At 44.1% G+C, this 25,573-nt stretch overlaps 3 protein-coding genes across 6 annotated transcripts in view; 2 read left to right on the top strand and 1 right to left on the bottom strand.

Annotated features, from left to right (window-relative positions):
* Positions 1 to 609: 609 nt before the first annotated feature.
* Positions 610 to 6,164, bottom strand: napgb (N-ethylmaleimide-sensitive factor attachment protein, gamma b). Its single transcript, XM_062403858.1, has 12 exons — positions 5,915 to 6,164; positions 5,649 to 5,716; positions 5,465 to 5,549; positions 5,343 to 5,360; positions 4,330 to 4,360; positions 3,964 to 4,073; positions 3,683 to 3,749; positions 3,522 to 3,592; positions 3,080 to 3,158; positions 2,748 to 2,827; positions 2,406 to 2,535; positions 610 to 1,820 (listed from the first exon to the last, which is right to left on the bottom strand). The coding sequence occupies exons 1-12, from the start codon at positions 5,968 to 5,970 to the stop codon at positions 1,686 to 1,688; spliced, it is 930 nt and encodes a 309-aa protein (XP_062259842.1). The 5' UTR covers positions 5,971 to 6,164; the 3' UTR covers positions 610 to 1,685.
* Positions 6,165 to 6,816: 652 nt separating this feature from the next.
* rab12 (RAB12, member RAS oncogene family) lies at positions 6,817 to 13,592 on the top strand. Its single transcript, XM_062403872.1, has 6 exons — positions 6,817 to 7,214; positions 8,459 to 8,519; positions 10,343 to 10,481; positions 10,682 to 10,771; positions 11,069 to 11,173; positions 11,486 to 13,592. Exons 1-6 carry the CDS (start codon positions 6,989 to 6,991, stop codon positions 11,591 to 11,593), a joined length of 729 nt encoding a protein of 242 aa, XP_062259856.1. The 5' UTR covers positions 6,817 to 6,988; the 3' UTR covers positions 11,594 to 13,592.
* Positions 13,593 to 14,364: 772 nt separating this feature from the next.
* The window catches only part of LOC133967997 (microtubule cross-linking factor 1), a 51,224-nt gene continuing 40,015 nt past the window's right edge, over positions 14,365 to 25,573 (top strand). For all 4 annotated transcript variants that reach the window (XM_062403764.1, XM_062403763.1, XM_062403765.1 and 1 more), the window contains exons 1-3: positions 14,365 to 15,584; positions 17,827 to 18,051; positions 18,196 to 18,354. In XM_062403764.1, the coding sequence (XP_062259748.1) occupies positions 14,748 to 15,584; positions 17,827 to 18,051; positions 18,196 to 18,354 (1,221 nt within the window). In that variant the 5' untranslated portion in view covers positions 14,365 to 14,747. The remainder of the gene's footprint in view (positions 15,585 to 17,826; positions 18,052 to 18,195; positions 18,355 to 25,573) is intronic.

Here is a 25,573-nt window from a genome sequence, read left to right as displayed (position 1 = left end):
TGCTTTTTTCTTGTGTGTGAAAATCTGTGTTTTCAACAGGATTTTGATTTCAAGAAATAAAATAAAAAGGAGCCCTCTGACTTTTAAGACAACTTCCTCAACGAACAAATCCCCTTCAGCTGTTGGAATGATGCATTTTACTGAGGGTCAATCAAGTTCAGTTTAGCTTTGTATACAATGCTGTCTCATCTTCTTTTTGTTGTTTCTAGTATTTTTATTTATTGCATATCACAGCAATATTTAAAGTGCTCTAACACATGGAGTGAATGGCTGTTACTACATCTGTATTGGTAACCCACACAAGTAGCAGTTTAGCATCTCTCTTTAAGTTCACTCAAGTCCGCCTTCATTCTGGCTAATGCACAGATGCTCTACACTCGTTCAGAATGGGAGGGAATCAGAAAAGTAGCATGAATGTGTGCGCATTAAATATCGCTTAACGGGGAGAGAGCATTAGCCTCATCAAAGATAAATAGGTCTGAGGAAGCTACACAGTCATTACATGTCTGTCAGAGGCCGGCTGGGGGCAGACGTGCAGCCGCCGAACGCTCACTGATGTGGAAAATCTGTCCGCTAACTCGTTTAGGAAAATGCACAGAGACCATAAAATGCCACACAAGGGAAATGTTTATTGATGTATGTGCAAAGTTTTGAGATCAGCTCCTGAATATATATATATATATATGTATATATAAATAAAAGACGTGGGCGACAGCACAAATAACAAAAATGTAAACAGTCCCTTTTTTTTTACTATTCTAATTGTGATATTAGAAAGTTTTCAACTGGCATTTAAATGATGTTCTTACAGACGGTTTCTCACATTTATAGTCGGAGCAATAAGGTAAAGAAACGCACAAATCCAACATTACAAAGGAAAACAATGGGCTGAATGCACAGAACACACCACCACACAGTCCCTTTTTCATGTGTTGGTCACTTTAGTTTGAGAATTGCACAAAGGAAGCTGTAATCAAGACCTCGAGGTAGACGAGTGAAAACAGTCTACGATTGGATATAAGCTGCGTCATCAGGAATATTACAGCTCTTTGAATCTTCTTTAAGCGCTGATGCTCAAGACAGTAGTGTGAATTTCTTTTATGCATCAATATTAATAATATGAATTGACGATAGCATTGAATTTGATTTACCATCTGAAATCCAGACATGCATGGACAGACTCATTGCATATTGTTCCAGTGGATCTTCAACCGGCCTCAGCCGTCAATCCTGAATAAAATATAAGTCAATACAAATAAACACCTATACACTGATCATCTTACTGGGCATATTTATTAGAGCATTTCTGATTAATTATATATATATATCTATTGTAAACTACCTACAGACAATAACGGCAGAATGTACAGCTTCACAGAGACGAGAACTTTTACGTACAACAGGCTTTGATACATTATCGAACATTAAAGATTTTTCATTACACTGAGGATCCAGCTCAAAGAAAACAAATAAAAAAATCTGTTTAAACGCAACTCTTCTGCAACACCTACCGTGAATGTTGTTGTTTTTTTCCTCTTAATATTTTTTGCACAATTAAGATTTTAAACTGTCGCCTTTCTGGGGTTCAGGGCTGAGAGGGTAAGTCGAGGTGTTTTTAACTTGTACACAGAGGGTGAGGTGGTGGTGGAGCAGCAGATGGGTTGAGTCGATGCTCTCACTGGAGGCTAACACAGACCGCCCTCGTAATCGTCCTCATCGTCAGCGGCCGGCGCCCCGCTAGCGCCCCCCTGTGGAGCAGCCGCAGCCTTCTTCTTCTTTCCTCCTCCGGGTACCCTCAGGGAAATGGCCAGCTTGGCGTACTGTGCGGCAGCGGAGAATAAAGTGAGTCATCAGATCTCAGATTTAGATATGTTCACTTCAGACTGACAGGATTCTTCAGGAGGACAGAAGATCACGTCTCCAGTCGAGTCAAAACTAGATATAATGAGAGTTGTAGGTTTATCTGTTCATCTTTTCGTAACAGTTATGACTAAGACTAAATGAAAACTGGCGGAGGGTCATTTTTCAGCCCTTTGATACGCTGGTGACTTTTCCAATATGTACCAAGCTTAATTTATTGTGTCAGCTGATATTTAACAGTAACTGTGATTGGCACTCTGGGCCTCACAGTCCCCTTAATTCTGTCTCACGCCTTGGTGTGATCTCCAGGAAAACTTGGTTAGAACAGAAAGACTTTAAGATGCAAAAAGTTTTCGAAATCCCTGACATCTGGGAAATGGGGGCTTATGAAGTCCTGACTTTCAGTCCCCAGTAACATCACTGGCATTTCCTGTCCTACTTGTCCAACACTTTCTACTGTGGACCTCGTTCTAACTTACATTATGACAAATAAAAGTCAGTGAAACACTCACAAACTTAAAACAGTGTGTATCAGCAGTACTCACGTCATTGTCCATGTATTTCAGTAAAGGTGAGTTGCACACGCGGTAGACCTGGTCCTCGTCCTGCTCGTCGTAGCCCTGCAGTAGCGTCTCCATGGCAAGGCAGTCTTCACTTCCACTGTAGCCAGGCAGACTGATGGAGATCAAGTAGCACCTCATGTAATGATCCTCAGTTTTAAGTGTTGCACCGTGAACGTGGGGTCATGTCAGCGGTTCACAAAGTCTCAGATGAGCCACAACTAATTACAAAATGATTTTGCCTTGCTCAAAGACAATGTCGGCTGAGTTCAGCAGCAGTAGGCCACGGACTATTGATGGTAACGAAACATGTTTGAATTCTCATACCTGTAACTTTCTCTGACGCATTTATCAGCAGCTACGTAGTCCACTCGGTGAAGATGAATCAGCACTTGGGCAGTTGTTTTCTGAAGGATGAGGAAAACAAACAAACCAGAACTTTTAATTTGATCACATATTCACAGATTACAACAAACACAGTTGTGTGATTTATTTTGACAGAAACTCACAATATTGTATTTAATCTCTGCTGTGATACAGTGACAAGCCAAGCGACATTAACTACACTGTCTATACTGGAAATTTCATTCTGGCTGACTGTAGTAACACATTTAGTTTTGACTTATGTGCGTGGAGAGATAAACAATGAGGTAACTCACCTTGAAGCACATGGGGAAGTTCTCAATCTCTTTGTACATGTTCTTCTCTTTCTGTATGGCGACAGCTGCATCATCCAACCTGGTTAGAAAGAGGAGGACAGAGTGAGGACAGAGGAGGAGCCGGTACTAATGTTCAAAATGATTACGTGGAGAAAGATCCAAATACCTCTCTCTAAATATATTAATTTAATACAAATAAAAAGAACAAAAACAATAATCATCAAAATATGCTGTGTTGTGGTTATAGATCACCATCAGGTAAAAAATAATCTTTATAGAGAGAAAAACAACAAACTAACTGTCCTAAATACTTTCCGTATTAAATTCCTAAACCGAAGTTCTTTGCTTTCTCCACAAGCAATTAACCTTAAGACCACAAATGACAACTTGTGCTATGTGATGAATGTAATATTCCCACCCGGCCCCTCTTCCAGTCCGTTACCTTCTTAATCTGACCAGAAGTCTAGAGGCTTTGCCCAGCAGCTCAACAGCCTGACGCAGGCGGTCCTCATTCTGCAGACAGAACACGAATGTGTATTAATTAAAATAAATGAAAATGAAATCATAGTTTAAATGATTGAGTTGTTGTCAGCAGCTCGTTACCTCAAACACACCGGCTGCCTTCTGGTACAGGTCCACAGCTTTCTCCAAGTTTAAAGGCTCGATCAGTCTGAGGAGAAAAACACGTTTTAGTTTGAGGGAAAATCTCCTCACACACAAATAAGAAAAAGCATGAGTAACAACAAATATATGAATTTCACATTCAATCACAAACTAAACGTATAATGAAAGAATGTGTCATCATAATAAACCTACAGAATGTTGGTGCAGTGTTGAGGGCTGTAAGTTTCTAATGTGTGTGAAGTACAAGGTGGTGCTTTTACTTTCCAGCTCTGTCCAGAGCCATCGCAGCAGTGTCCGGGGTCCCGTTCTCCATGTACATCATACAGGCTTTCTCTATGTACTGGATGGCCTCAGGCATCTTCTTTTGTTCCTGTAGCAGAGCAAACACAATTCTGCTGCAGACACATTACCACCGTCGAAGTGGCACGGTCACACATGTGCCCAGTGGGGTCAAGCACACTAATTCAGTTGCTATTGGTTGAACCCCCAGAGTTGAACCCCCACACAAAGCAAAGCTACGGATTTACTTCAGAACGGGAGGTGAAGGTTCATCCCGGCTACATTTGAGTGTGTATGATCGTGACCAACATGTGAATGACGATGATTACAACAGAAGCGGTCCTCACCTTCATCATCATACCAGCCTGCTCAATCGCCCTGAGGAGGAAGAAGAGGAGCAGAATAAAGCAAATTGGTGTTGTACACTATATGGACAAAGGTATTGGGACACCTACAGGAGCTTGTATGACATCCCATTTTAAATCCATAGGCATTAATATGGAGTTTATCCCCCCTCTATAACAGCTTCTACTGTTCTGGGAAGGCTTTCTGCAAGATGTGGGAGTGTGTCTGTGGGAATTTTTGCCTAATCATCCAGAGTTCAGACATTTGTGTTGGACGAGAAGTCCTGGCTCACAATCCCTGCTCTAGTTCATCCAAGAGGTGTTGGATGGGGCTGCAGTCAGGGCTCTGGGCAGGCCAGACAAGTTCTTCCAAACCAAACTCACCCAACCACAACTTTCAGGCTCTGGCTTTGTGCACTGGTGCAGAGTCATGCTGGAACAGAAAAGGGCCTTCGCACAAACTGTTCCCACAAAGCTGGAGGCATAGAAACGCCCAAAGTACCTTGGCAAGCTGAAGCATTGACATTTCCTTCACTTGAACTAAGGGGCCTGGTCCAACCTCTGACAATGACACTTAATAAGACACCTGAATTTGATGATACAGGGAAAGTTGACCCAAAAAAATGAATTATCTTTATCTGTCGTTCTCATTAAGACCTCGTTTGGAATCGAATTTGAATGCCGTGGTTTACAGAAGCTTGGCTGACACCACAGGAGCAGTATGGAGGCATTTTATGTTTGTTTTTTCACTTTGAAAAATCAAATCAAAATCATCGGTTACTTGGATGGTTTTACATTTGGCTGCAACGTTGTTTAACCCTGAGACTCCAGAAGCATTATGTGGACTCAAACACTTCCCCCCCACCCCTCCATCGGCATAGTTGTGCGTGGAGAAGGAGTGCAAAATTATTATAGGGTGAATGATCCCTTCAAGGAGGCGTGTCCCAATACTTTTGTCCATGCAGTGTGTGATTGATGCTGTGTCTTCACATCGAGGATGACATCCAGATACTTACTTTGCAGCGTGGAAGAGGCTGAAGTGTGAGTTAAGGTCAAGAGAAAAACAGACTCACAAAACAACAACAACAACAACAACAACATTGATTTATTGTCACAGGGGAGCGACCAGGGAGGATACGTCTTGTTTTCTGTGTGGTACTCCGCCTCCTTCAGGTACGCATCCTTGGCTTGATCGTACTGTTTGGCGTTCTTGAAGCAAACAGCTGGGAAAAAAACAGGACGCAAACAGTTTAAATGACAGCGAGTAAACGCTGGGAACGTTGGGAATCTCATAAGAAAACAAGATGTGTTTGCTCTATCACCTGCTTTGGCGTATTCTGACGCAGCGCTGTCGAAATCCGGCTTCCACTTCGTCATGCTCGTCTTTAAGCTGCGCGGACAATATCACAATGATTAACACAACACAACACACACGACACAACAAACCGATATCACAGCACGACATCAAAGCGGGCTAACGAGCTGTGGGCGTCGCGTCTACCATTAACACCGCCACAGTGGCCTTGCAGCTAGCTAACGTCAGGGATGACAGCAGCGGTGAATACGCGGGTTTCACGTCGCAACTCACCACTTCTCCGCTTTGGCCATGTGCTCGTGGGCTTCGTTGATCTTCTGGGCGGCCATGGTGAGCAGCGGGTCCGCGGGGATGAGGGGAATCAGCCGGAGAATTGATCGCTGTGGAGGATGATGTCGCCTCCGTGTTTGGATTAGGAAAGCCTTCCTCCTCAGCCGGTGACGTCACGGGTTGTCGCAGGGCTACGGGCGGCGCCGAGGACCAAACGCGAGCCACAACGCGATTGCAGGAAAATACTAATGATGTAAATAATAATAATAATGGTAATAAATAATAATCCATGTTTGTTGGGAGTATGCTTAAGCAAACATAATAACTATATTTATGATAAAGGGCCTTAGAGAGAAGCTGAACATCCACTGGCAGTTTTGCTTTTGCTTTGCTGACCTCCTGTGGTGTCACTGGTCACAGATGTGCTGCAGGACGTGTTTGACCTGGGCAGTAAACTGAGTGTTTTGTATTCTTCTGGAAAGAGAGTAAATTGTGTTAAGTGAAAAGACTTTAAGAAGTAAAGGGCACTGATTTTAGAAAAGCTGTCTCCATAGCTGTATATTGAATCTGTTAAAAAATCTTACAAACACATAATAATAATATCAATTAGTTATAATAATATTAGGTATTATGATTATTTATAAGAAGAATTGTAATAATATTCATAATAATAGAGATGATACAAATAATAACAATATAAATGATACCAATACTACTACTACTACTATTATTAAACTAATAACAGTGGTAACACTAATACGAATTATTATAATACTAAATATTATAATACTAATAACATTATCAATGCATTAATTATGTATTTAATAAGAAACTACCACAGACCAAAATAAAAAAAGACAAATATTTTAACATTTTGCGGCGGAAGCGGAAATGATTGTGTTGGAATGACGTCACGCAGTGTCTAATGGCTGAACAACAACTCTCAGCGAGAGACAAACTTTCCCGAACTTCCACGGAGACGAGAGAAAGTAGGAATTAGCTCGTCGCTCGAGCTCCGTCGCAGTTCGGACGAGTTTGTGTGTTTGTTTCCTCGTCGTCACCGATGTGGACTCACTGATGGATCCACGGTTCGACATCCCGCGGAGGGCCGCCGGTGGTGGCGGGGGCTCCGCGAACTCGTCGCCCGGTCTCGGGGCTCAGTCGCGCCGCAGGAAGATGCCCCCGCGCCCCGCCGATTTCAAACTGCAGATCATCATCATCGGCTCCCGCGGCGTCGGTAAAACCAGCCTCATGGAGAGATACACGGACGACACGTTCTGCGAGGCGTGCAAGTCCACAGTAGGTGAGGACACGAGGCGGGGACGGGACGTGTGTCTGTCAACTTGTGTGTTGACGTCCGGCAGCGGGGGCTCCGTCTATTTACTGAAAGGGAGGCTAGCTAAACCACCACGGGGGGAGGTCGTGGTAAACAAGCTGCCTCGTATGTTTCTACTGTGTAATGCAACTGGCCAGAGGTGAAACCACCAGATGTAGCTGGCCAACTCGAGCTAACTGCAACAACTACACTGGTCAGGCGAAAAGATCTGACCCAGGGATGAGACTGCCCCCCCCCCCCACCCACCACCATGTTGTTTGGATCAGTTGTGTTTATGTTTAGGCTTTTAGATGCAGGACTACTGCACCCAACAAAGTCTTTATTTTATATTTAGTTGTGAATCTTGCACAGAACAATGATGTAAATGGCAAGGGAAGCACTCAACAGAGACAAATATCAAGAATAACACCAATAATAAAGTAAGATAGTTATAAGTAATAGCGTTTTTATTCTATTCGACTTGTATATGTTTTACACAGAGGGAACAAGAGCTGTCACTTTCTGTTTATCATGGCCAGTGAGGGTTGGATCTCAAAGTGAGTTTCCCTACATTGACAGCCAATTAAGTCAATAGGTAATATTATACTTGAATAGCACAGATGTCCAGTTAAGTAATTCAGTAGTTATAGTTATATTCCTGTTGATTTCCATTTCCATTCCTTTAACAGATTGATCCCTGGTATCTTTTCTTGATGAATCCAAGAGAACATGGTGACATGTTGCTGTTCCGTGGTTTGGACTTTTCCAGTTTATAATCCACGAGGTGTGTTGGGTAAACACGCCTGTGACTGATACAGCAGCCAGCCATAGTGTCCAATCCCAAAATAGTTGCATGCGGGCAGCTGCTCTGTGCTCCATTTTGTGCCCTGTCACTGCTTTGACTCCGCTCAAAGGTTGTGTCACAAATGTTGTGTTGCGATTCCACAGACAGCCTCTCAACTTTGCCTGAAAATGTTGGTTTCTTACTTTGTTCATTCTTTGTTTAATCACTATCATTTTGCATAAATTGTAAGATAGAAACAAGGACAACTATTCACAAATAAAAATAGGATTCAACTATTCACAAGCCTTGGAAATAAAGAGGTGTGGTCTATTTTCTTCATGCCAAACCTACTAACTGATATTATGCCAACATGGAGGCTCAACAACAGCAATACAGGCGATGCTGCCACATGTTCAGATAAGATGTGTGTTTTTGATCCCTCTTGTAGGAGTTGACTTCAAAATCAAGACAGTTGAGCTGAGAGGGAGGAAGATCAGACTACAGATATGGTGAGTGATTTGAAACGAGTCTCCGGCTCCTTCATTCCTCTACATGGGGCATTTCCTCTGTGCTGTCATTGAGCGTTTCCTCTCCTATCAGGCTGCAAGCTGCTCTAACTCACTTGGGGCATCTCAACTTTCTACGTTAGGTACTAAGTTTCCTTGACTAAATCCTATATGAAGGTTAATTATAATGTAACATTTTTGTATCCAACTCATTGATATCAGAGATGCTTGGCTAAGTCTGGCTCCCCCAAACTGTTTAGCCCCTGATTACCAAATTAACCTGTGAACTCCATCATCCCTGGAGCTGGTTGAAGTATGGTCACCTACCATTCCTATGCATCTGTTAATTGCGCTGCTGTAACTGATGTTGATGGTTAACTCTCATGATCAGAGGTTGTGTGGGGACAAATTAACAGATTTTTTTTTATTTCATGGTTTTAATTGAAATTTGAATCGCAGATTTCACATTTTTGTAACAATTAGGGCTAATTCGGTTTGTTTTAAAAAGTTATTTGATTGATGGGTACAAAAATTGTTTGGGGACTACTCAGATATTGAGAAGTCTGTAATCGGGTTAATGTAATTGACCATCAGAGACAGTGTGAGGTTATTTGATGATGGTGTTTAGCCCCTGCTTGTGTCTTATGACTTTAACTTGGCCTTAATTGCATTTTAAAAGCATCCAGCAATTCTTGTACTATAAAAAACTGATGGCACATTTAGGGAAAGCTTTTGTACTGGTAATTGCTTTTGTGTGCCAGAGAGAGTGTGTGTGTGTGGGGGGGAGCCTCCATTGCTTGTGCCACTAACACATCTGACTTCTTCACGAACACCCCGCCCGCCCTCCTCATCTCATCAGCCGTTTACCACGTCCCGTTCTTGTCCCCACTCCTCTGTCCGGCCTCGACCTTTCCAATCAGGAAGGCTGCCCTGTGTGTCTTGTCTCTCATGTTGAAGCTGCCACGCCTCGGCCTTACCTAACGCTGCCATTGTGTTGCTTTGTGTCTGTCCGCTCTCCTGCTCATAAGCCTGACTCTGACTCACAGGGGGAACAGGGAGAGACTGGCTGGCTAAAGGTACAGTAACACTGCGCTGTGAGTGCAGCTCTTACCGCTTGTCACGCTGCTAACCCAGGATCAGATGATCAGCTGAATCATACTGTGACCTAATAAATATCTGTACACACATTCATTTAATTTTCAAGTAAATCTAACGATGATCTAAAAATGTCTTCATCAAGAAAAGTGTTTCTTGATGATCATGATGATTATAGCGCAACAAATTTGATAAATAGTTTAGGAGACTATAATGTCGCTTTAACTGACATTTTAGTTTTTCTAGTTTTCAACAAGTGGTCCTGCCTTCTACTCTGACAGTATGTTTCATATAATCACAACTTTTCTATATTGTCATTAATTGTCTGTTTATATAACTGCCTTGACTTCTGAGTGCGTACACGAGGTAATATAATCGACAAAAGGATTGATATAAACGTATTTCTTCTGACAGCTACAGTACAATATGTTTAAAGACATTTATCAAATGTGTTTATACTGGTAATAATTGCTTAGTAAATCAATCACACTGTAGAGAATCATTTCATAACTGCACATTTCCTGGGATGATGATAATGATGATTGTGTGGGTGCACACAAAGTGAATCTCTTAAAAAATTACGTATGAAGAAATGAGAATTTCAATATCAATGAGTAAAATTACTTTAATAATATGTTGCTCAAGCTGATTCTTCTTTTCCTTAAGGATTGTTCATATACATCTGAAAGCTTTTGTTGTTGATTGTGTTGTGTTGAATTTGTGTTGTGCAGGGACACTGCCGGCCAGGAGCGGTTCAACAGCATCACATCAGCGTACTACAGGGGAGCTAAGGGAATAGTGCTGGTGTATGACATCACCAAGCAGGAGACGTTTGAGGACCTTCCCAAGTGGATGAAGATGATAGACAAGGTAACCGAGCTCAGGTGTAATGTTGACAAATCAAGCTGCGTGAAATATTTGACAAACTGTTGTGTAAGAATCATATTGTCCAGCCAGCTTCCATGGTGTCAGTGTGCTGAACAGATTTCAATGCAGTGATCTAGTGAAACTTTAATTAAAAACCGGAGGGTGATGATCTGCTGACATGGCTCCTCTCTGCTCTGTGTCAGTACGCGTCAGAGGAGGCAGAGCTCCTCCTGGTTGGGAACAAGCTGGACTGTGAGAGCGACCGTATCATCTCCAGACAGCAGGGGGAGCGGGTGGGTTCTACACACAGCTGCTCCCTTTCACCTTATCACAGAATGTCCTCTTTATTCTCCATACATTCAAACAGATGCATCAGTGCTAACAGTCACAGGATTATAGAACATAACGATCATACTAAAAAGTATATTAGCTCTAATTTAATTCATTCAGATTGTGCTATCATCAAGAACATGGACTTTGAAGACACAATGTCCAACGAGTAACTTTCACATGAGGTCTCTAATTATCGAAATGAAGTTAGTTGTTCTGTTCCAGGCTCTGTAATAACCTCATACTTTCTCGTGTTACAGTTTTCCTCTCGAATCAGTGGAATGCGCTTTTGCGAAGCGAGTGCCAAGGATAACTTTAACGTGGATGAGATCTTCCTGAAGCTTGTGGATGACATTCTCAGCAAGGTCAGTATGAATAGATTAAAAACAATAACCTGTGATTATTCTGTTTGCACCTGCTGCAATAATATTCTCTTGTCCTTCATTGTTCAGTTGTTATTAAATTTCATGCAGTCTGTCCAACTTTTATTTAGTTCATCGATAAAGGATGTTATATGTTCCCTTTTTTCATTTTCTAACAATTCACTGCTTCAACTCGATTCTTGTTCTGCATAGAATTGTTCTCATCTTCAAATTGAGACTGGACATTCAGTAAGTCCCCTGCTGTCTGAATGTTCATCGTAGTAACTCTCAGTGTCTCTGTCCCTGACACGTCAGATGCCTCTGGAAGTTCCCAACAAGGACCTGTCCAACAGTGTCCTGTCTCTGCAGCCTGAACCGGAAGTGCCTCCGGAGTTGCCCCCACCTCGCATGCGCTGTTGCTGAGAGTGGTCCCCCATCCTACACAGCACACACACACGCACACGCACACACACACACACACACACATACACACAGCACACACAGCACACACAGCACACACATGCAGAGCACCCAGCTGGCCACCAGGGGGCAGGACACGGCAGCATTTGGGAATTTTTGACTACCGCTCTGAAAATGCATGGACTCTCTTTTAACAAACCAGTATTATCTTATTCCTGTTTCTCCTCCCATTTTTGTAGCTGAGCACTATGACATGTGCCGTACTAACACGTGGTTCGCCCGCCTCCTTCCACCCTTCTGTTGACATTTGACCCGGACTACCTCATTCCTCTGACCGATAGACGAGCTGTGCCCCTCAGGTGCCTTCAAGCTGGAGAGCCCTCTGGTCGCAGTTGCACATTTTCTATGGAGGGGGGGATTATTGAGGGGCCCTGCAGCTCGTTCTCTTGCTGTTTCATTTTGTCACCACACACACTAAGTTGTAAACATAGTCTGAGTCGCCCCTGACAGTCGGTTATCGCGCAGAGAATCCGCTTCGGTTCAATTCTGGGTCTCGGTACAGTAGTTATATATTCTTATTAATAAGTATTTTTACCAAGTGACAGGTTGACACTTGAGGTAAACAAAGCACATGATGTAAATATGGTGTGTTGCTGTAATGACTGGACAAAGTGCAGATTTCCGTGGCCGGCAGCGGGTGGTCGTGCGGTGGTGATCGGTTTCTATTCCTTTGCCTTAAAGTATTAAAGTGGCTGTAGCGGCTCTCTTTGCGTTTTCTAAAAACTAATGTTTTGCACTACAAATCATCGTAACTAGACGTAAGCTTACGTGCAGAAAAAGAAAAAAAAAGCACACAACTCGTAGATTAGCACTAACAACGATCATTGTTGCCTCAGTAGTGGCCGCTCACAGCTCTTCCACACCCTGTCGGAGAGTTGGGTTGTGTAGTCTTCAGTGGACTGGAGCTTTCACAGGGAATAGAGGGAAAAGAGACAGAAAAAAAACTACACAGCACATTTTTTAAGGTTTTAAGCTTCCTTCTTTGATTTTGTTACTAATATTTGTAATTGTTTTGTTTTGGAGTTTTTCCTTTGGGATTCAGTCGAGGGAAAGACCCTTCGCTGGGGAAGCAGTGCAGGATCTTTGTGGCGTTTGAACATGACAGGAACTGTGATCGGGTTATCTGCTCATTTTATGCAGCTTTTATTTTGCCTCGAGCTTCATATCAAATTAATAAAGAAGCATTTTCCTAAAAATCCTGCTTAAAAGGGAACGTTTGTGTTTTTTTAGAGGAAGGTTAGATGCTTTGAATTTAGGATTTGGCCGTTTATTATGGACCAGTTTGGGGATATCGCATCAGTTATGTCAACAAGGCAATGCATGTTAGGTTCTCCTTTTGCTTGTGTAGACAATAATAATCATTTAATTCCCATTTAATCTTTGTGGTGAAATTACTGCAGTATGAGCAATGTGCACTGTGGCTGTTTCAGTTTTGTTGCTACATGTTAAAACCCACGAGAAGGACAAGCCCGTTCAGAAGACAGGATTTAGAACATTTATTAAGTTTTATGTGAAGCTCAAGCTTTTGTGGACTTAAAATGGCACATGGTGGATGGTAACAAATGAATAGTTTCATACCAAATAGAAAAATATATGTGAGCCTGACATCCCAGCACAGCACATCTTCCAGTGAGATTAGCAGCCAGCAGGTGACCTTAGTCTGTCCACCTCCCCGACATTCACCACTAACCCTGTGGTCTGTGTTTCTGTAGCTCAGCCTTATACTACTCAGTGTTTTAAATATACGTTTTTAAACAAACACTTTTATTGAAATGGAAATCTGTATCCTTTTAAAGAGATGGAAGACTGTACTTTGTATAAAACCTGTTTCAAGTCTTTGGAAAAAGTTTCGGCATGTTTAAAGTGGACTTGTGGTATTTATAACTTGTGGCATTCTTGAACTAATGAATTGCAATTAAAGATATCTATATTTATTACCAAACCCTGGTCTTGGTTTTGCTGTGTGACTGTGTCTTTGCAAAAGTTGACTCTGAGGATCTTGAGGCGACTTTTACTTACACAAAACTTATTTATAAATGATGCTAGATCTGACTCAAATTCAAAGATCTGATTGATGTACAATCTTCAATTAAAGAAGGTGAGTGATGGTTTGTCTTGTTTTAATTAAATATATTAATATATACATATCATATTTAAGGACGTACATATATATATATATATATCTAAAGATATTATTGACGTGTATGTGTTGTCACAAAAGTTGAGTTGACTTTTCTTAATCAACTAAACTGCTGTTGAGGTGATGGATTTACATCCTAGTGCAGATCTGAGACACATTAGATTTTCCATAGAAGAAGATAAATATTGTGTCCCTTGTTTTGAATAAAAACATTAAGCTGGTCTTAGTTTTACTATGATTTACTTCTGAATACAGATTCGTATTTTTGTATGGGGTGTGAGGAAAGAAAGGATCTGATACACAAGACTTTCCATTGGAGGAGCAGTGCTGGTTCCTCTTGAGTGCATCCCCCCAGTGAGTGTGATCTATAACCAATAGTGCGTGTGTGACACTAGGCCACGCGCACCTATAGCGTGTCCGACCTGGTCCAACAGAAAACAGGGGTGTGTGCTCGGGTTGCAGCTGAAGCAAGAGCGCATGCGCCCCGCAGAAAAATCACGGCCGAGCGTCACACCGCAGCAGATCCTGCATGTCAGCGAGGAGGGAGAGGAGACGGGTACGAGAGACACACGGGGGGCCCAGCCGGAACTGAGGGATGGAGACCCGGCGTGAGGAGGAGGAAGAAGAGGGCTGACGAGACCCCCGACTCACTCCGTTCTCTCCAACTTGAGCCCCATGCACGAACCCGGGCTGCAGATGCTACCTGTCCGTCATCCCGTCCGTCCCAGTAATCCCCGTTTGGTTGAAGCGTTTCCTTACAATGACAACCTGGTGAACGCGCACAGGATGGAGTAGAACACGCCCGGCACACCGCAGGATGCGCAGCCCCAGCCCGGCAAGGAAGAAGAAGGAACCTGGCCGTTTGTCTGGCGTCGCATGCCCGAGGTTTTCCGCGGTGCTGTGGATTGATCGTCTCCTCCTGCATCGCCCTCCTGCAGCGGCCGGTGTCGGGGGATAATGGAGAGCCCCAATGGCTCCGGCAGCGACACCAAACCGCAGAACCACCAGTTGGAGAAGAAGCGGCTGAACCGAGCGCCTTCCCCGGCCAGACCCTTCCTGAAGGATGCGCACTCCCGCTCCGCCAGGCCACCTGCCATCGTGCCCAAATCCCCCAAACTCCACAAGCAGCACCCCGCCTCGGTGCCCTCAGCCCACCCGAACCGCAGCTCCAGACGCGGCAGCACCGGGGCCAAAGAGAAACCCGCCACCGGCAAAAGTAACACCAAGTCTGCTGCTGCCAAGAAGCCCACGAAGGTGCCCCAGCATGCGGCCGCAGCCGAGCCGAAAGCCGCCGGCATCAAACCGGACAGCACCGGCAGTCCGACTCTCCTGAAAGACAAGAGGGGGAAGCTAGGCTTGGGGTCCCCGGGCCCTCACGTCCATGGATCCCCGATCCGAGTACCGACCGGGTCGCCTCTTGTCCGGGTCAGCCAGACCGACAGCAGCTCGGACCTGTCGGACTGCCCGTCCGAGCCGCTGTCGGACGAGCAGAGGCCGGCACCGGCCGCCGGCAGCGACGCCGAGTCCGGTACCGGCTCCAGTGACCGGGATCAGCAGGGGGCGGATAATCCTCCGCGGGCAGAAGCGACCGGAGCTGCGGTGGCTGCAGCTGCTGCTCATCCGCAACGCACAACCGAGGCTCCCGCCGCCAAGGGAAGCATGCCTCAGCCCGCAGAGAAACACAAGAAGCCCGCAACAAGCGCACAACTCAAGCTGCCAGGCACCGGGGATGCAGCCGAGGAGGAGCTGCAGCGGGAGATGGAGGATTTGAGATCTGAAAACGACTACCTCAAGGTAAGAGGATGCTGCCTCGACAGCTGGAGCATCATTCTCATCCAACTCAAATGACAATTTTAGTTTTGCATCGTGTATGATCTGTGTGCTGCAGCAGCTGGGTTATAGAAACCCTCGATCGGTCCTGTTTACACTAAAGTCCCAGCTCCTCATCACAACCTTTCAAAGTGTCCTTGAGCATCTTCTCCTCGAGCCTTCTGCCTAATCTCACTGACCACAATCTGAACCCAGTGCTCTCTGCTGCCCGGCTGCCATGTACACTCACCCCCCCATCCATCATCTTTGTAACCTTCCCTTTGCAGCCTTGTGGATTTCACCTTTATGAATAGCAGCTGTATCGATAGCCGTGGTTTCTCCCTGCTTATAGTTTTTACACTTTTGCTGTTGAGTCACCAAAGTCTGTTTCTACCGTGAAGATTCGTCTGTTACACTCTGGCTGCAGATTTGTCTCCGTGTACAGATTCAAACTGCACCTACTCTTAGTCAGTATTAGATTTATCTCTGTTGAAATCCTTCGTGTCAGAGTGCAGGACTATGTTCAAGCGAGTGCATAATGTGCAAAAAGCCATTGACTGGTTCAAGAGGGAAGAATCAAGGATCTGCAGTGTTTCTTAATTAGTCTTTTGTTTTCCAGTGTGTTGTATTTTCTGTGTGAAGACTTCACACAGGACCGTCCTCCCCCCCTTCTACTCTATAAGTAGGCTATCCCCATAAGTGTGTGTGAGTGTGTGTGTGTGGGGGGGAGAGACACAACAGATAATGCGGCAAACAATCTCGCAGTTTTCTTTTATTTCCCCCCAGATGGGAGACAGGTTTATTTGAACGTTACTGTGAGTGTCTGTGTGTGTGTGTGTGTGTGTGTGTGTGTGTGTCTGTGTGTCTCTCTCTCTCTCTCTCTCTCTCTCTCTCTCTCTCTCTCTCTCTCTCTCTCTCTCTCTCTCTCTCTCTCTCTGGCTCGGTGAGAACACAGGAGAGTTAATCAGCTTTGCTGCCTCTCGCTGTAATGGCTTTATCCCACAGGACTTGATAACAGTCAGATGTCCCATGTGTGTTGGGTTCAAACGTCCTCCCGTCAGGCTGCCAGCTGGGTCTCTGAGGTGAACTCCAGAGACATCCCCCAGCCTCCCCCGTCATCCAAACATGTCTGGGAGTCCCGGCCATCACTGCCTGTTTTAATTCATCTCAGAGTGGACACCTCTCTGCTTATTATTCCATCAGCATTATGTGTTTATTCCTGGTGCTTTGCTTCTTTTGATTGAGAGGACCAGAAGAAAACAGGATGAGGTGATGTGTGATAAAGGTCATGAAGAGGATGTGAACCTTTGTTATTTCATGTACTTCACAGCAACAAGACGCTGCAGAATGATTGTTTTTTTAGGGCTTAAACTAACCCTGATTTTCATAACAGTATAAACTGCAGAATACATTTTTTATTTAACAGTTAATAAGTTAAATGAAGTGTCATTAATTAACCAAATGCAATGCTATAAACCCAAAAATCTAGGATTATACTTCAGATAAGGAATTATTCCATGTCAATTATTTGCCATCAGCTCCTTTAATGTAGAGATTTGTTATTTGAACATCTTTCGGAATGAAGACAAAACTAAACATTAACTCATTTTATTCAGGACTTTAAAGATTAAGCAATTTAATTGACGACTGTACGTTGGACAGAAGTCGTTTCTGGAGACGTCGCTCCACCACAGTTAAAGACACAACTAATTACCGATGATAACTCTTGCACACTCACCACAAACCTCAGTGATAATCTGTAAATATATACCTGGTCCCAGGATGCTGCTCTGCCTCAGGTCCTGCTTTTAACCTGCCCCATCGATCGGACTGACCCTGTGTGAGGTCGTTAGCTCCTTCCTCGGGGCCCTGCTCAGATAACACCGGGCTCTCTGCCTTTCCAAATGAGGACAGATTGAGTTTTCATTAATTGATACACTCTCCCCTCCCTCCCTCACCATTCAATATCCAATTGACTTTCCATCAGGTGCCAGTCAAGCCAGTGGAATATCCCTCCCAGGGGAAATCTCCTGAGTAAACTGGAGCCCCAGGCTAGCAGGCCAACGGTTGTGGTTTGAGAAGTTTGGTTTTCTGGTTCTCTGTCCATCAATCATTCATATTCTCCTGAACATGATATTTCAGCTAATTACCAAACGTTTGACAAGTGTTGAATATCAAAACTTTAACTGAAGTAACAGCTGGACCCTGTTTCCACCGTGTGTCTCAGGATGAAGTGGATGAGTTGCGGGCGGAGATGGAGGAGATCCGAGACAGCTACCTGGAGGAGGAGGTCTACCAGCTGCAGGAGCTGCGGAGGGAACTGGACCGCTCCAACAAGAACTGCCGCATCCTGCAGTACCGCCTGCGGAAGGCCGAGCAGAAGAGTCTGCGGGTCGCACAGACCGGCCACGTGGACGGAGATCTGCTACGGAGTCTGGAGCAGGACCTGAAGGTCTGTGACACCGCACAGCAAGTCTTTGATATTGTTTTTCTACGTGTTTGAGTGCATATGTAAGCTCATATATAAATAATGAAGCATGTGGTTTAATGAAGCATAACCAGACTTTCATAAACGTGTTTTCTATCTTAATCTCAGGTGGCCAAAGACGTGTCGGTGCGCCTGCACAACGAGCTGGAGAGCGTGGAGGACAAGCGCAGCCGAGCTGAGGACGAGAACGAGCTGCTCCGACAGAATATCATCGAGGTGGAGATCTCCAAACAGGCGGTGCACAATGAGCTGGAGAGGATCCGAGAGGTGAGAGGACGATGATGCTCACATGCTGGTTGCTCCGGTGCTCCCTCAGGTCACCGGCACACACACAAAGCCACATCCATGACACTTAGGAAACAAATCATTAAAAGAATCCACAGATTTGGAGTATGTTGAACACAGACTTTGTTTCGGGCTTCTGGTGAGTTCATGAAGATAATTCAGCGTGACAAGGTGGTGTAGTGGTTAGTGCTATTGTTCTTTCTGAACTGAGCAAGAAGGTTTTGGGCCTGAACCTGCCAGCCGGCCGGGGCTGTGCAGAGTCTACATGTTCTCCCTGTGGCTGCCTGGGTTTTCTGTCTTCTTCTACTTCTCCAGCCCATTGCTGATGTTCAGGAACTACAATTCCCATCATGTTTTGGGTGATGTGCATAATGTTGCTGTTGAGTCATTAACTTATTACTGTGAGCTACATCTGAGCTGTTTACATTTTGACTGCACGGTAACCCGTCACACCTCCGATTCATAAAGTTTGCAATCATTCCATGTTGGCTCAGTTGCCTTTTGAATTAATGCAGAAAGAGAATAAAGTTTTTGCACCTGAACTTAAGAATTCAGACTTTTATCCCTGAGCTCTTGTCGCTCAGTGGAGGGAGTGTTTGTTTGGAGAGAGGCAGGGAAACCTCTTCCCACAGGTAATAAAATGAGTGGCGGTTGTTCCTCGGGGCGGCTGCTTAAGTTCAGCTGCTTAAACTAATCAATTCCGACAAGCAGCAGGTAACAGGCCGTCTGGCAACAGGGAGAAAGTAGGCTAATACCCGACCAGTCAGGATGGAGATGCTTTGGGGTTTTCTCTTGGTGACTGGATGACACCTTGCTGCCGTCATGTGCATCACAGTGTCTCAGCTTATTTCTGTCGCATGCCTCCACTGGTCGAAACTCTATATTCCGAAGCTGTTTGTGACCTTGACTTTCAGTACGGTTGGTTTCAAAGGGGATTTATCAGCGCCTGACCGAGCTGCATGTGCCGGGACGGACGGTAAATCCATATCTCGTCTGGATGTGACAATGCATCAAGTGCAAACTCTGCTTCATGTTGTTGTCACTTGACACTGGTGAACGCTGGAAAGAAAATAATTGGGGAACAGTGTGATTGAAGTGAAAGGACATTACTCACGATGAGGAGCGTCTCAGTTCTAGCATTCTTCCGTCTGTTTGCTCCAGAGCGGTTTCTCAGAGCAGGATTGCGACACGTTCGCCCGCAGCATGAGACAGGCTTTATTTGTGCAAACAGAAATAGTGGGCGGAGGAGGAGAGAGGCAGAGATAACTGCTGCTCCAATTGATTGCAGATTTTTTTTTTTGTGTTCCCCCCGAGATTTGTCCCAGAAAAACAAAATCCACGTCTGAATCTGCACTTCAGTGTCACATGACGCTGTTTCTCTCCCCTCCCTCCTTTTCAGAGGCAAAGCTTCATGATGCTGGACCCCCCCCGATATTTAATATTTCTAGTTCCTCTGTGCAGGATGTTTTCCAGTTTAATAACAACATCCTCATTTTGAAAGTCCCGTGAAATTACTAATGCACAGTAGGAAGTCATTATTTAATTTGAGTGTTTGTAGCAGCAGATGATAAGAGTGTTTACAAACATGCAGAAACCACTAAGTCAGGGAAACAGTTAATTGACCGAATTCCACAATCTGCCCTTTGCTCAGTTCCTCAGTCACAGATACACATCAGGGACCGAGGAGCCTAACAACAACAATGTTGTTCAACCCGACTGAGAAGTTGTTCCTTTGCCTTTCAGCTTTAAGTAGATCGTTTCCATTGTGACCAAGGTGCAGTTTCCTCTTTCACCTACACACTCCTTTGTGTTTTTAGATTTTAGAATTGCAACAGAGGCACTTACAGATATATTTGTCTCTTGTTTTAAATTTATTTTCATCAGCGTGTTGATAATTTAGATTTGTGTAAAAAATCAATCGCCAGTTTAGATACTACACCAGGAAAAATTCATGTTTGGCATCGTCAGTATTATGCTTCAATCTGTGTGGAGTAATTTAGACAATAGAAAAATCCTGTCAAACCCTTTAATTTTCACTTTAGTGTTAAATATATGAAACTGACCTCAGGACAGTTTGTCTGGCCTCTAAAGCTCGCCTCCTCCTGTCCCCTGTTCTCTGCTGTCAGAGGCCACACAGTGTGACTCTGGCCCAGAGATTGGCACCCGTGCACGGATTAATCCAAGAAGAAGGCCTGTTATAAAACAGCCTGGCATGTTTTCATACAGGCCGACGGGAGGGGAGAGGAGGAGAGACAAAGACAAAGAGACACAGAGATGGAGCAGCGGAGGAATCGGCTACAACCAGCTTCACAGACCTGATGTCAAACAGTTCAGGGACGAAGGTCATCGGGGGGGGGGGGGGGTCTCTTGTTAAAGTTTTGGCTCGAGGAGCGAATGGTTCCTGCTTGGATGTGTGTGTGGTCACTGTGAAAGGAGAGCAGTGGTTGGTCGAGAGATTTCTTCATTCCCCTGACATTTAAAGAAAGGCTTAGTGATACGTGTAATGAAATGGAACTAATGAAACGTCAACGTGCATAACACCAGCATCAGGTGATTTATTAGGTGTTCCCGGTTCCCTGCGAGAGATTCATCTTTCATTACAGCAGATTGTAATCCTTTGTGCTCAGCTGTTCCTCCTCAGCGAGCACCAGGTCTGTCATGTTTCCTCTGTTGTCACTCAGAAGCTCCTCGTGAGGACAAGGTGCTGAAGAGAAGCTCAACAGTAAACATTGCATCACACAGTTTAAAACCACCATCTCTTATTGGAGGTGTTATTGTGTCAAACCAAGTCAACACCACACTGATAGTTCTGATATAAGATGTAGGATAAGAGTAATATCTGATGTAGGTCTAACTACACAAGATCACACATAATAGCACCAGTCAGAACATGTATATAATAACAAATATAACAGAAGTTTTGGGGAAATTTAAGTGACTTTTATTTGTATAAAAGTTAGTTTTATTAAACTAAATATCTAAATATAAAATATATTCAAGTTTACTATAATATATGACAAAAAATACATGTTTCAAGCATTTGAGAAGCTGCAACCAGGGAATTAGTCCATTATAAAAATAACTGGATCATTGCAGCTTATATCAATACCAATCATATCACTATTTAATTTAAAGCCACACCCAGTAGCTAAGCACTGTCGCCTCACAGCAAGGAGGTTCCAAGTTTGAATCCTGGTTGGACTGGATTCTTTTTGTGTGTAGTTTGCATGTCATCCCCTTGTTTGTGTGGGATTTCTCTGAGTGAGCCAGCTGCCTCCCACACTTGCAGATTGGGGTTAGAACAATTGGAGATACTAAATTGCCCATAGGTGCGACTGGTTGTTTATCTCTGTGTGTTGGCTCTGTGATAAGCTGGTTCAGGCTGTAAAGCTGTTCTGGTCTGAAGGTAACAGCATATCCACCAGAAACAGTGGGATACAGCCGCCCTCTAAACATTGAATAGACATAAACCACTGTGGTCGTATTCAGACAGAGTGCTGAGGCGGTGTTGGGCATAGTATTTTGCCCGTATGTAAAAATAGGAATCGTCCGTGTCTCCAAGAGTGGCTCCAAACATGAGTCTTTTATTGCAGCATGCCACTACTACAAAGACTCGAGTGGGGAAAGCCTGCATTGTTTATAAGTGGCGTCGCCGGTGCCTGAGCGGGAGTCGCCTCAGACGTTGTGCGTTTCATGTCAGAGCAGCAGTCTGGTGCTCCTCTCTCTCACTTCTCCTGCAAGATCTCAGCAGAAGAGATGTTGGTTCTGAAGCATCTCCTGATCCTCCTCTTCATCGTACCGTCTCCCCGCTCCGCTCGCCTCCTCTTCTCCGCTGTGGTTCCCTGCTGGAGGAGTGTGAAGGAATCTCATTGACCTAGTTAACATCTTGTGTCAGACTGCACCAATGGGAAGGAGAGCAGGCGTGAGCAGAGGAGTAGCGTAGGGACTCTGCTGTAAGTTGAAAATCTGCTGCAGTGACACACATCCATATAAAGATCCCCCATTTACATAATGAGCAGCAGAGGGTGTTTGTTTGAACATGTTGCTGTTGATGCTGGATGCTGTTTCCAAAGATTAGAAGGTCAGACCCCCCGTTGACAACATCATAAAGAGCATGGCTGTCAATTTAAGAACATTCCCTTTGGTCAAAGTCTGCTTCGCCCTTGATAACATTAATATTAATGTACGTCTTAAAGTGAAGTAGGCCAAACCTGAACCGTGTGGCCGTAAAGCTTTTCAGCAGCGATGATGTTGCTTCCCTCTCGGCACAAACCATCACTGACAAAAAGCAAATGGAAAAATCATCGATTTTGCATGAAACCCAGGAGCTGCGGCGTTTGAAGTTTAAAAGCCTTGAAATATGAAATTCCTCCTCCGTTTTTTTTGGATGCAGACATTTCGAAAGTGTTTTAATTTAAAAAAGAATCATGGCTGCTTTTATCATCTCAAAACATCCCGAAGCATTCGTCGTCACAGGAATCAAAGCATTTGGGAAAACATATTAACGGTCATGGCTTCAGAAGTGATGAGACTTTACTACAAAAATATGATCGTGTGTTAAATGATAGTGTCATTCACATTATGAATTTAGCAGATTAACTCATTGTCTATGAAAGGAAGGAAACACCTGGGAGCTGTTTGCTTCATGATCAAATTACCTGAGGTGCAAAGTCACAGCTGCAGCTTCCACTCAACGCCCCTGTGAGGAGTTTCAAACTCTAAATAAGAAAAGGCAATTGGCAAGTTTAATCCATCGTCTTTGCTCCGAGGTGATAGATTATATTTAATATGCTGCAGAAATATGAATCATAACTCAAAAAAGGATGATCGCGTAGCAGCAGCTCCAAACAGAACCTGAAGTGCTGCTGCAGACACCTGGCTGAGATTTACTCAAATTTCAAAAAGTGGCATCAAGTCCAGAAAAACCCAATCTCATCATCATCACAGGAAGCTGCTCAGTTAAACCTGGATCTGACAACACAGGAGCCACACACTTCCCCATCCAGTGCCCCCGCTTCTCCACTGTGACAAATGTTATTAGCAGTTATATTTAGGCAGGTTGACAGCAGCTCGGCAGGCTGTAGCTCAGCCTGAGTGGTTGTGTTCCTCACCGCTCCTCCGAGCACAGGGAACAGAACAATACAGCTCACAGTGGCAGGTGAGGGCCTCGTCAAGGGTTGTGGAGAGGGAGAAGTTGTTGGTTTCAATCTCTGTTGTTTAGCTGACTTTTATATGAGGGAAGAGTTTGGAAAAGAGAAGCTTGAAATTGGATTCAACATAATATAAAACCTATAAAAGAGTAACTCAAACATGGCACTAGCAATACCGATGCCATGTGAAGCTGATAAGATGAATAGTTATTGAGATATGTTAGTATTAGTAAATAGATGAAAGTACGTTAAATGCATTTGTGAATCACGTTGCTTCTTGCCTGTAGGACCTTCATATCCAAAACTGTCCTGATGTAATCACCAGTTCTATAGAATAATCCAAGCCCTGGTCACATGCTCCCCATCAGCCCCTCGGCCCTTAATGTCAAACCGTGTGTTTCTCAGTTTGTGGATGAGACCACGGGGTGTGTGTGTGGAATCAGTGAGTCGGTCAGTGATGGATTAAAAGAGCTCATTTCATGTGGCCGGGGTCAGAGTCTGTCTGAGTCACAGAAGGCTGTCACCATGTTCCCGCCGACAGCAGCTGGGTGATACAGCGCTGCCTCGGAGTAGAGACGAGGTCCCAGACCTTCTGGTTTTATGTCCAGTTTCACTCCAAGTGTCTCCCTGCACATAGAGGTAGACCTGATCTGCTGTTGACATAAAGACATTGACAGTAACACCCTTGAAAATATTGGCTGTTTTAGCAGATAAACCCTCCACTGTGTTTGCTGGATATTCACTATCATTGTGCATGAAGTGTTTGGTGCTGCACAGACAGCACATGTTGAGCCAAAGGGTTCTAGTTTCAATGCTTAAACTATGGTACAGTATCGACTTTAGTTCTGAAAATCAATTCAAACAATACAAAATTCTAAAAATAGCATTTGAAGCTTTATCGACGGTAAAGGGAAAGCTTAGATTCAGATATGATTGTGTATTTTCTTTTAAACACAAGATGCTTTTAACTTTTCTCAGCACAAAAGAACATGCGCTCCTTGACAAAGTACAGAGCCGTGTCCGGTCCACCTCGCTGCATCTCTTTAGTGTCTGCCTTCATATTCAGAGTGCTCTATTTTGGGAGATATACTGGTCTTGGAAGCTGCGTGAGCAAACTCCCCTGTGTATATCTCCTCCATACAGTAGATGCATCTGAGCATCGGGGGAGCCTATAGACAGGTTAGTGCTTTGGGTTTGAAGGGAGATGAGCTCGTTGTAGAAGATGTGAGGGTGAAGGACAGATGGGAGGCAGACACAGGCTGACACTTCCAGCTCTCTGGGGCTGTGTGTTGCATGCACACAGTCGTGATTAAGTGATGACTTCAGCAATAAAGAGTTGCCGACACAGCTTGTTACAAAAAAGCAAAGAATTTATCAAAAGAGCTGCAGCATCTTAGTGAATCTTATCCCTCTGGCATCCACCTCGTCCTCCTCCTCCTCACAGCGTTTCAATTACACAGGAACTGACACAAAGGATGAGTGAATTCAAACAGCTCCACAGGCTTCTCAAGCTCCCATAACAATGTGTGTCGTTAATGTGACAAATATCCCTGATTATGACAGAAAACTGAAATGTGAGCTGATATCCTTCAATAGCGGGTTTTGAATTTGAAGTATTTTAATTTAACGGATGATTACACCCAAGGTCATTTATTGTACTGAAAGTGTCATAACGCTGAGCCATAAATAGAAATGGAAATAAAAATAAATGAAAATTACTGGACATGTAAAGAGAGGACGGAATAACATTTGTATTTTTTTCCGTCACGAGGCAAACATATGACTCCAAACAAACAGCAGCTTGCATCGTCACAGCGCAGGAAACAGATGAAATGACAGAATGTTCCTAAACAAATGTGGAAATGAAACAGCAGAGAACAATCAAGTCCCTTAAAAACCCGACATTAGCATTTAAATAGAAAACAAATTAACAAGGGCAGAGTGTATTATTGGCAAGTTGAGCAGAAATGGTTCTTCTCTCTGCCTCAATTGGTCAGAGAAAATCTGTTAGACACATGGGAGAGGCGGTGGTCTAGTGGCAGAAACTTGGA

This window comes from Platichthys flesus, chromosome 14 (assembly GCF_949316205.1).
Source record: "Platichthys flesus chromosome 14, fPlaFle2.1, whole genome shotgun sequence".
NCBI classification, from domain to species: domain Eukaryota; kingdom Metazoa; phylum Chordata; class Actinopteri; order Pleuronectiformes; family Pleuronectidae; genus Platichthys; species Platichthys flesus.
The sequence above is the reverse complement of the archived record's forward strand: the minus strand, read 5'-3'. Positions and strand labels throughout refer to the sequence as shown.